This window comes from Lithobates pipiens, unplaced genomic scaffold, assembly GCF_037356315.1.
Source record: "Lithobates pipiens isolate NorthernLeopardFrog02 unplaced genomic scaffold, aLitPip1_a1.2 Scaffold_28, whole genome shotgun sequence".
In the NCBI taxonomy this organism is placed as follows: domain Eukaryota; kingdom Metazoa; phylum Chordata; class Amphibia; order Anura; family Ranidae; genus Lithobates; species Lithobates pipiens.
In genome coordinates, this window is record NW_027507789.1 from 13,656,114 (window position 1) to 13,667,424 (window position 11,311).

At 47.9% G+C, this 11,311-nt stretch overlaps 1 protein-coding gene across 2 annotated transcripts; it reads left to right on the plus strand.

Moving 5' to 3' along the window:
- Nucleotides 1–1,902: 1,902 nt before the first annotated feature.
- On the plus strand, nucleotides 1,903–11,060 carry RPL38 (ribosomal protein L38). Of its 2 annotated transcripts, none has more exons than XM_077458691.1 (5): nucleotides 1,903–2,026; nucleotides 2,206–2,229; nucleotides 5,566–5,626; nucleotides 7,325–7,447; nucleotides 10,983–11,060. In XM_077458691.1, exons 2-5 carry the CDS (start codon nucleotides 2,227–2,229, stop codon nucleotides 11,006–11,008), a joined length of 213 nt encoding a protein of 70 aa, XP_077314817.1. In that variant the 5' UTR covers nucleotides 1,903–2,026; nucleotides 2,206–2,226; the 3' UTR covers nucleotides 11,009–11,060. The 2 variants fall into 2 exon arrangements, with proteins under 2 accessions (XP_077314817.1, XP_077314818.1); XM_077458692.1 differs by having other exon boundaries at nucleotides 1,969–2,091.
- Nucleotides 11,061–11,311: the final 251 nt, after the last annotated feature.

The window sequence follows — 11,311 nt, forward strand, 5'->3', positions numbered from 1 at the left end:
CTACTATCCCCACTACTACACTGCCACTACCCCACTACTACCCCAATATTACACTGCTACTACCCCACTACTACACTGCCACTACCCCACTACTATCCCCACTACTACACTGCTACCCCAATATTACACTGCTACTACCCCACTACTACACTGCCACTACCCCACTACTATCGCCACTACTACACTGCTACCCCCACTACTACACTGCCACTACCCCACTATTACACTGCTACTACCCCACTACTACACTGATACTACACCATAACTACACTGCTACTACCCCACTACTACACTGCTACTACACCATAACTACACTGCTACCCCCACTACTACACTGCCACTACCCCACTACTACACTACTACTACCCCACTACTACAATGCTACTACACCATTATTACATTGCTACTACCCCACTATTACCCCATTATTACACTGCTACTACCCCACTACTACACTGCTACTACACCACTACTACCTCCCTACTACACTGCTACTACCCCACTACTACACTCCCACTACCCCACTGCTATCCCCACTACTACACTGCTACTACACCGCTTCTACACTGCTACAACCCCACTACTATGCTACTACCCCACTATTACACTGCTACTACCCCACTACTACACTGCTACTACACCACTACTACCCCCACTACTACTACACCACTACTATCCCCACTACTACACTGCTACTACCCCAACTACTACACTGCTACTACACCACTACTACCCCCACTACTTCACTGCTACTACCCCACTACTATTCTACTATGATGCTGCTACTGCCCCACTTCTACACTACACTACTACTACTACACTGCTACTACCCCCAACTACACTACTACTACTACCCCCACTACTACACTGCTACTACCCCACTAATACACTTCTACTACCCCACTACTACTCCCACGACTACATTGCTACTACCCCCTACTACACTACTACTACACTGCTACTACCCCCACTACTACACTGCTACTACCCCCAACTACACTACTACTACCCGCACTACTACATTGCTACTACCCCACTACTACTACGATTTTCTACCAAAAATATGTAGAAGAATACATATCGGCCTAAACTGATGAATAAATTCATTTTTTTATATATTTTTTGGGGGAATAGTATCATAGCAGAAAGTAAAAATCTTTTTATTTTTTTTATTGTCATTTTATTTTTGTTTATAGCGCAAAAAAAAAAAAACGCAGAGGTGATCAAATACCACCAAAAGAAAGTTCTATTTCTGGGGAACAAAAAAGACGTAAATTTTGTTTGGGTGCAACATCGCACGACCGCGCAATTGTCAGTTAAAGCGATGCTGCAGTGCCGAATCGCAAAAAAGTGCTCTGGTCAGGAAGAGGGTGAAATCTTCCTAAGGAGGCGTGGCAGGGGGCGTGTCCTATGCCTACATACTGTCGCTAATAGGCGTTCCTCGATCCCATCTCAGAATGTTGGGAGGAGTGCTGATGACACCGGCTGGGAAGGGGCAATGAAGGGGTGAAGTGTGTGCCCATGTAAAGTGCTTTGTACTAAAGATCTCTTTGTTTCTGATCCCTGCTTCGCAGGAAAGAGAAGCAGAGAGATTGCTCCCTGTGTGCAAAGCAGAGAGAAGCAGAGAGATTGGCTCCCTTATCTGTATTTCATCCATGTTTTTATCCGGTTGCCCGGAGTTCTGCTTTAAACAATTCAAACTTCTGCCACCCTGACCCCGACCTTGTTATTTATAAATAAAGTTTTTATTAGGTATTAGATAAGTACAGAACACAAACATGACGTCATTGTGATCTGTGTGGACGATGTATACACATAATTCGTTCGTTTTACGGCCCTACACCCAACTTTTACAGCATCTCAGCCTCAGCACCTCGCACGGGTCACATGACCCATCCCCGCCACGCCCTCCGCAGCTCGCGCTCTCACTAAGTTTGTCCACACCCGGCCGCCGGTTCCGGGTTAAAGGCCAGGAAGCCGGAAGTGACGTCCCTTTTCTTTCCTCTGGTTTCAGGATCCGTAGCTGGTGAGTGTCTCGGCCGTGCGATCCGCTGTCATCCTCCTTGTAGGCCGGTGCCCGGCGGCGGAGAGGTGTGCTGGGGGCCGGGGGAGGGGTGGAGGAGGCCGGGTGGGGAGATATGTGTTGGGTGGGGAAAGGGAGATGAGGAGTGTGGAGGATAATTGTGTGTTTTCTTCTCCCCGCAGATCCCGGATAGAGCTGCAGCCATGGTGAGTCCTGAGTGTGGTCCCTGAAGAGGAGCTGTCCCCCCTCCCTCCATATCATAGAGGAGCTGTCCCCCCGTAATAGGAGAGTTGTCCCCCCCCCTCCCCCCATATCATAGAGGCGCTGCCCCCCCATATCATAGAGGAGCTGCCCCCTCCCCCCTCATATCAGAGGAGCTGGTCCCCCCTCCCCCGTAATAGGAGGGCGGTCCCCCCGTAATAGGAGGGCGGTCCCCCCGTAATAGGAGAGCGGTCCCCCCGTAATAGGAGAGCGGTCCCCTCCCCCCCATATCATAGAGATGCTGCCCCCTCCCCCCCATATCATAGAGATGCTGCCCCCCCTCCCCCCCATATCATAGAGATGCTGCCCCCCCTCCCCCCCATATCATAGAGGAGCTGCCCCCCCTCCCCCCCATATCATAGAGGAGCTGCCCCCCCTCCCCCCCATATCATAGAGGAGCTGCCCCCTCATATCATAGAGGAGCTGGTCCCCCCTTCCCCCATATCATAGAAGAGCTGGTCCCCCATAATAGGAGAGCTGTCCCCCGTTAATAGGAGAGCTGTCCCCCTCTCCCCCGTCATCAGTCTACTCATCCATGTCTGCCTGAAATAGACCTCTGCACCCCCCCAATAAGTTCCCACCCCACCCCCCGGAGCTGGTGTCCCATCAAGTTTACACCTGCGCCTTGGGTGATGTTCAGTATTTAAAGATGTTGTAAACCCCTCACCGTTTTTCACCTTAATGCATTGAGTGAGCCCCGAAATTTGCGTGATTGGGATGGATCGCTCCAGCCGGTGTCTCGTGTCCTTATTGGATGGATTGCTGGCAGCACAGCCATTGGCTCCCGCTGCTGTCAATCAAATCCAATGACCCGAGAGGGGCGAGTCCGGCATTCATGTCTATGGGTGCCAAATGCTCGACTCGGGAGCGAGCCCAGGAAGTCACGTGCATCCTGCCCTCCTTCCTCTGGCGGGTGGCAGGCCTTTCCTTCACCCACTGGCAACGCATCCTGCCCTCCTTCCTCTGGCGGGTGGCAGGCCTTTCCTTCACCCACTGGCAACCCATCCTGCCCTCCTTCCTCTGGCGGGTGGCAGGCCTTCCCTTCACCCACTGGCAACGCATCCTGCCCTCCTTCCTCTGGCGGGTGGCAGGCCTTCCCTTCACCCACTGGCAACGCATCCTGCCCTCCTTCCTCTGGCGGGTGGCAGGCCTTCCCTTCACCTACTGGCAACGCATCCTGCCCTCCTTCCTCTGGCGGGTGGCAGGCCTTCCCTTCACCTACTGGCAACGCATCCTGCCCTCCTTCCTCTGGCGGGTGGCAGGCCTTCCCTTCACCCACTGGCAACACATCCTGCCCTCCTTCCTCTGGCGGGTGGCAGGCCTTCCCTTCACCCACTGGCAACACATCCTGCCCTCCTTCCTCTGGTAGGGCTGAAGTAAGTTTGAGAAACGCACTGCCCTAAAGCATCACATTATAAGGGGGAGCTTTTTTGACAGTGGCCTCCGTCAGTCTCATGTTACAGGTCTCCAATCTTAAAGAGGAAGTAAACCCTCTAAAAAAGACAACCTGCAAGACAAAAGCATAATGAGCTAGTATGCATAGCATACTAGCTCATTATGTATTCCTTACTTCAGATTGAAGCCATCCTCTTCTCCCCCTCCGGCCGCCGACGTTGTCCTGGAGTTACTTCCGGGGCATCTTGGCTCCGGCACTGTGTGCGCGGGAGACACTGGTAATGGCATGCAGACTGATGCAGCGGCGTCAGTTTGCTCTGGGGCCGAGGTCGTCGGCACATGCAGGGGACGGGGATATCTCCTAAAACCATACAGGCCTTAATACAGGCTTACCTGTAGCATAAAGTTTAAAAACGGGGGTTACAACAGCTTTAAGGCCTGGTTTGCACTTGGGGCAGCATTGACTATTGTAACTCCCTTCTCATTGGCCGGCCTCTCCATAGGCTCCTCCCCTCTTCAGTCTATCATGAATGCTGCTGCTGCCAGACTAATCCACCTTACCAACCGCTCACTCTGCCAACCCTCTCCTCCAATCCCTACACCGGCTCCCAATCACCCAGTCAATTAAATTCAAAATACTAACTACAACATGCAAAGCCGTTTACAACTCTGCCCCCCCCCCCCAGCTACATCACCAATCTTCAAATATCACCCAAATCATCCTCTCCGCTCTTCTCAAGACCTCCTACTCTCAAGCTCTCTCGTCTCCTCCTCCTCCCATGCTCGTCTCCAGGATTTCTCCAGAGCCACTCCCATCCTCTGGAACTCGCTACCTCCACCTGTCCGGCTATCCCCTACTCTTGCTACCGCCAGGCGATCCCTGAAAACTCATCTCTTTGGGAAAGCTGATCACACCTCCAACTAATCTTCTACCACTTCCATTGGCTCATTCCCCAGAGTTACAACCTTTTTGTACCACCTGCCCCACCCTATTAGATTGTAAGCTCTTCTGAGCAGGGCCCTCTTAATCCAACTCTATTCTATTGTGTTATAACTGTATTGTCTCCTTTTTATATTGTAAAGCACTGTGTAAACTGTTGGTGCTGTATAATAGTTGAGCCAAGGCAACCATACAGGGGTACGTAGTGCTGCAGCTGTGATACTTTGTGGTATGCTGAAATCCCCCCCATTTTTGGATGGGCTCGGTATCTAAATGCAACACTATAGGAAACAATAGATCCCTATACACAGGTGTGTATACAAACAGTGCTTGGTGCTGCACACACCTGGATCTGCCATCGTACAAATTGTATACAGTCATTAGGCCTCATCTATCTCATCCAATCAAAGGCTTTGTATTTATGGACTAAAAAGCTGCCTAGGAATGGCTGAGTGCCGTGTAAATGCCTGCGCTTATATACCGCCCCCTGGCTACCATGTGAAGGCATATCAAAAAAAGGACCAAGGAAAGTCCCAAGCTCTACTTGCTGACCAACCAGATTAGCCTGTCTAACAGTATGCATTTAGAAATGCATTTGGTTACATGAATTTGCAAATGCATGCGTAAGCTACAGGCCCCGGAAAGTCACCTCCCTACTGTTAGAGAGGCTAATCTGGTCGCAGGCTGGTCAGTAAGTAGAGCTTGCAACTTTCCTTGTGTTTTTTTGGGGGGTTTTTTTTGCACTCCAATGCTCCTTGCTTTGAGGGCAATGGCTAATGTTTTGTACCATATGAAGGCAGCCTGACCCCCCCCCCCCCCCGCCTCTACCAGTCTGTGCAGCAGTGAGTAGATCAGAGCATGAGAAATGTAGAGTGATTTGCAGCAACCTTGATGTCTGCCATGTGTTGGCCGTCCTGAAGTAAAACAGTTTTTTGTCCTTTTTCAGCCTCGCAAAATTGAAGAGATCAAAGACTTCCTGCTGACAGCCAGAAGGAAGGACGCCAAATGTGAGTATTCACTTCCCAGCACAACTTCACCGATACCTGTCCAGGTCCTCCGTCCTCCGCTCGGTTCTGATGAAGAACCTGAAGCCCAGTCCTGGTTTCACAAGTGATGATCAATGTACAGGATCACATTGTACCCTTTGTGTTGACCCCGTTACCTGTGAATTACTGACAATGCCCACCTTGCAGGTGGTTATTCCTGCTCTCCCCTCAGTGTTGGTACCCAGAATCTGAGCTGCTTCATGGAGAAGCTTTCTTACTCTGCACATGTTTGTCGGCAGCGCTGCTCAGTTTGAAAGGTCTTATAGGTCCTCCGTCCCTCATTTTCTGTAGCAGACTGGGAGACTAACCACTTCCCACTGGGAGGACGTCCCGTCATTGGCTTATCTGACAGGTTTGCTCATCTAACAGAACACCATTGATCAGACCAGTCTGGTTGCATTAGAGGCTAATAGACCCTCGACTCTCTTCATAAAGAGGACCGGTCATGGCCCATCCTATTGGCACCAGGGCCCACCCACTGAGAGGCTGTATATTTGCATACAGTTGGCACCTAGGGGTTAAATATTGGCAGGCATTAGAGTTGGGCCAGGTTCGCACTGCTACAACTTAAAGCGGGAGTAAACCCAGTTTCAAAAAACACTTACATTCCCGGCATGCCGGAAATGCTAACTTTCACATTGGTTGTGCTCTCAACCAAACTTTCAAACCATCCAATGGCTGGTTTCATAACTGATCACATGTGCAGCATTATGGCAGTTGAAGAATCATTAGAGGCCAAGATGGCGGCTTCCTTGACTGAAAACGATAGGAGGGTTTACTTCCACTTTAACTGTTGTACTACTGTTATCCTACTTTGCCCTGGGACATTAGTCCTACTTTCATCCGACTTGAATGAACAGGATAAGATTTTGCTTTGGCTTTGAGAGTCTGACTTGTCCTTTGACCAATCAAAAACGATCCCAGTGTGAGAACTTTCTTTTGCTGCTGTAATCACCATGTCTTATGTAACAAGACAGATGGTAAGGACAAGGATCCGACTTCAATGATATTCAATGGGCTGAAGTTGGACCAAAGGAGTGCAGTAACTTTTTTCAAAGTCAGGCCGACTTGTGTCGGACCAGTTAGAGGGATTCCACCTACAAAAAAAATATTAAAAGCCAGCAGCTATAAATACTACAGCTGCTGACTTTTAATAAATGGACACTCACCTGTCCCGGGGTCCAGCGATGCCGAGGCCGATCGATCTCTCGGCTGCTGCCGCCACCATTCTAGGTGAGGGAATCAGGAAGTGAAGTGAATCGGCTTCACTTCCCGGTTCCCTACTGCGCATGCGCGAGTCGCGAAGTGCAATAGGAATTGTCCGCGCTGTCTCTGGGACCCAGGTGTGTCCCGGCAGACATCGCGGCAGGACAGGAAGAGGCATAGACTCCCTCTTTGACAGGTATCTCCACCCCCCTCTCCCCCCTGAAAGGTGCCAATTGTGACACCGGAGGGGGGGAGGGTTCCGATCAGCGGAAGTTCAACTTTAGGGTGGAACCCCGCTTTAAGACGGCTCTCATAGAGAACCATTGATTTACATGCGACATGGGCTCCCAAAGTCGGAGCATTTGTCGAAGTAGCAGAATTTTTTTTTTTTGCAGGAGCTGTCATCGCTTTCACTTATGTGGCCTCATATTAAAGCTTCTCTCTTCCTTACAGCTGTTAAGATTAAGAAGAACAAGGATAATGTGAAATTCAAGGTCCGCTGCAGCAAATACCTGTACACCCTGGTCATCACCGACAAAGAGAAGGCAGAGAAACTGAAACAGTCTCTTCCTCCAGGTGGGTTCACCATGTCTGTTCTCGGACTTCACCAGTCTTGTATCTATAGGTGTCATTCATATCTCTATCAAAAATGTCACCAATGTACACGGGGCAATACATACAAAAAGTTAAGCCATACAGGGAAATATGTAGCATGACTTGCCTCCCCCCCTCCCTCTGCTTTTACTAGCACTGTAATTTACATGGTCCCTTCTATTTCGGTATATGGATGACGGCTCTGTAATTGTAAAAGAAAAGTTGTTTCCCTAATGGACATCCAGCTGTCGCATGACCCGGCTCTCTCCCAGCCTGTCTGCAGGGAAACATAAGCAGGAGGCGCTTCTAGTCTGCTGGTCACATGGTCAAAGACTGGCATGCAGAGTAAAAATAAATATTGATAAACCATTTTAACGATGTCAGGACTAGGTCTTTTTCTAACTAGTTGCTTGCACGTTAAAATCAGTATTTTTTGTTATGAGATATATTATATATAATAGCGTGTGTATGGGACAAAGTATTCAGACCCCCTTAAATTTTTCATTTTGTTATATTGCGGCCATTTGCTAAAATCATTTTAAGTTCCTTTTTTTTCTTAATGTACACGCAGCACCCCATATTGACAGAAAAACACAATTGTTGATATTTTTGCAGATTTATTAAAAAATAAACTGAAATATCACATGGTCAAGTATTCAGACTCTTTGCTGTGACACTCATATATTTAACTCAGATACTGTCCATTTCTTCTGATCATCCTTGAGATGGTTCTACACCAGGGATATGCAATTAGCGGACCTCCAGCTGTTGCAAAACTACAAGTCCCAACATGCCTCTGCGTGTCATGCTTGTGGCTGTCAAAGTCTTTCTATGCCTCATGAGAATTCTGCAACAGCTGGAGGTCTGCTAATTGCATATCCCTGTTCTACACCTTCATTTGAGTCCAGCTATGCTTGATTATACTGATTGGACTTGATTCGGAAAGCCACACACCTGTATGTGTGTATGTATGTATTGACCTTACAGCTCACAGTGCATGTCAGAGCAAACGAGAATCATGAGGTCAAAGGAACTGCCTGAAGAGCTCAGACAGAATTGTGGCAAGGCACAGATCTGGCCAAGGTTACAAAAAGTCTGCTGCACTTAAGGTTCCTAAGAGCACAGTAGCCTCCATAATCCTTAAAGAGGAAGTAAACCCTAATGGCATGCTGCTAACGGCGATAGTGCGCCGCTGTCTACGGCGCATGCGCCGTAGACAGCTGTGCCTGTCTTTTAGTAAATTTCTCCTAAACTGTTCTTAATCTAGGCTTACCTGTAGGTCAAAGTGGTTTGTAAGGGTTTACAACCACTTTAAATGGAAGATGTTTAGGACGACCAGAACCCTTCCTAGAGCTGGCTGTCCAGCCAAACTGAGCCATTGGGGGAGAAGAGCCTTGGTGAGAGGTAAAGAACCCATATATCACTGTGGCTGAGCTTCAGAGATGAAGTCAGGAGAAAGTTGTAGAAAGTCAACAATCACTGCAGCCCTCCACCAGTCGGGGCTTTATGGCAGAGTGGCCCAACGAAAGCCACTGTTCTGTGCAAGACACATGAAAGCCCACATGGAGTTTGCTTTTAAAAAAAAAAAAAGCACCTGAAGGACTCCAAGATGGTGAGAAATAAGATTCTTTGGTCTGAGTCCAAGATAGAATTAAGGCCAAAAAGTTCTAAGTGGTATGTGTGGAGAGAACCAGGCACTGCTCATCTGTCCAATACAGTCCCAACATTGCAGCATAGTGGTGGCAGCATCATGCTGTGGGGGTGTTTTTCAGCTGCAGGGACAGGATGGCTGGTTGCAATCGAGGGAAATATAAATGCGGCCAAGTACCGGGATATCCTGGACGAAAACCTTCTCCAGAGTGCTCAGGACCTCAGACTGGGCCAAAGGTTTACCTTCCAACAAGCCTATGACCCTAAGCATACAACTAAATAAAATTGAGTGGCTTCACAACAACTCTGACTGTTCTTGAATGGCCCAGCCAGAGCCCTCACACCCAATTGACCATCTCTGGAGAGACCTAAAAAATGGCTGTCCACCATTTACCATCCAGCCTGACAGAACTGGAGAGGATCTGCAGGAGGAATGGCAGTGGATCCCCAAATCCAGGTGTGAAAAACTTGTCTTTCCCAAAAAGACTCATGGCTATATTAGATCAAAAGGGGGCTTCTACTAGATACTGAGCAAAGGGTCTGAATACTTAAAACCATGTGATAATTGAGTTTTCTTTTTTAATCTGCAAAAATGGCAACAATTCTGTTTTTCTGTCAATATGGGGTGCTGTGTACCGTAAGGGGGGAAAAAAATGAACTAAAATGATTTTGGCAAATGGTTGCAATATAAGAATGAAAAATTTAAGGGGGTCTGAATACTTTCCATCCAGTGTGTGTGTGTATAGATCTGGAGTCTAGAAAATTCCAAAGCATTCAAAACACAAAGTTTGGCTGTTTTTTGAATGCTGAATTTTTTTTTGGGGGGGATTTGGCACCTTAAAGGTTTCAGCAATCTGGAAGGGATGTTGTGACATTGCTTTTGGGTTACTAGATGCGATCAAAGCTGATTTCTGGCTTTGTTCGGGTCTCCAGCGGACATGGAGGCTGGTGGCTCAGGCCTCCTGGTGGGTCACAAGAGCCCAGGCAGAGGGAGGGGATGCCTCTTTGGGATAACATCACATTGATTATCATAAGAGCCAACCACCTGCTCTAAAAAAAAAAACTACTTGGGTGATGCTTGCAGCTGCATATCATCCTGGTACAACCACTTGAAGAAAAATGACGCACAGGTACATGATTTTGTGGCAAGTGGTTAAACAAATATATATTTAATCAAATCAAACCCCTCCAGCCCGTGTCTTAGAATAAGCGAGAGGTGAAGCCTCCATTAATCTACGTATGATATCCCACCCCCGTTGTGTTTATCTGGTTAGTATGCATTGAGGGAGGGAGTGGGCGGTCATTTACCACTGTATATGCCCACATGTGACTATAGTCACATGGGCTGCTCAGATGTGATAGAGCAGGGATATGCAATTAGCGGACCTCCAGCTGTTGCAGAACTACAAGTCCCATGAGGCATAGCGAGACTCTGACAGCCACAACCATGACACCCAGAGGCAGAGGCATGATGGGACTTGTAGTTTTGCAACAGCTGGAGGTCCGCTAATTACATATTCCTGTGATAGAGGAAATGCTGAGCATAGAAACTCGCTGAACACTGGGGATTTCGCAGAGCTGTGTTGGCAGCTTTGCACATGCTCAAATTACATTGGGGACATGAACAGGAGGAGGACAGAGCGGTTAAAGTAGCGCAGTGCCATCTAACAAAAATGGCCTGGTCATGAAGGGGGGTATAACCTCTCAGAGCTGAAGTGCAGATGTTTTATTAACGAGAATGAGTTCTGCATTATTGTCTTCATATCCACAGCTTTGTTTTGAACTAAAATGCTATGCTAAACCCCTACAGGTGGGTAGGACTGTCCCAGACCACTTCTAATAATGGTTTTCTCTTTTTGTTTTGCAGGTCTGTCAGTAAAAGAACTGAAGTAAATCCTTTTTCTTGTCCTTTGTTCAATAAAAAAAAAATGTAAAAAAAATCAAACCGACTCGGTGTGTGTTTTTCTTTACCAAAAAAAATGTTTCAGGCATTCAGCTACTAGAATTATTATATTATACAGGATTTATATAGTGCCAACAGTTTGCACAGCACTTGACTAAATGAAGACAGACATTAGTTGCATTACAATTTTTGGTTCAAGAGGAACTGGAGGGCCATTTTTTTTGGGGTGGTTACCTGTTTTCATCCCACAAAAGTTGTGCCCATCGCTAGGCCATTCAGAAAGCCCAGTGCAC

What these genes read in the sequence shown, in the direction of transcription:
- RPL38 (XM_077458691.1), top strand. An exon ending in CAGAAGGAAGGACGCCAAAT is followed by an intron (nt 5,627 to 7,324) that starts GTGAGTATTCAC and finishes TCTTCCTTACAG; the next exon opens with CTGTTAAGATTAAGAAGAAC. An exon ending in GAAACAGTCTCTTCCTCCAG is followed by an intron (nt 7,448 to 10,982) that starts GTGGGTTCACCA and finishes TTTGTTTTGCAG; the next exon opens with GTCTGTCAGTAAAAGAACTG.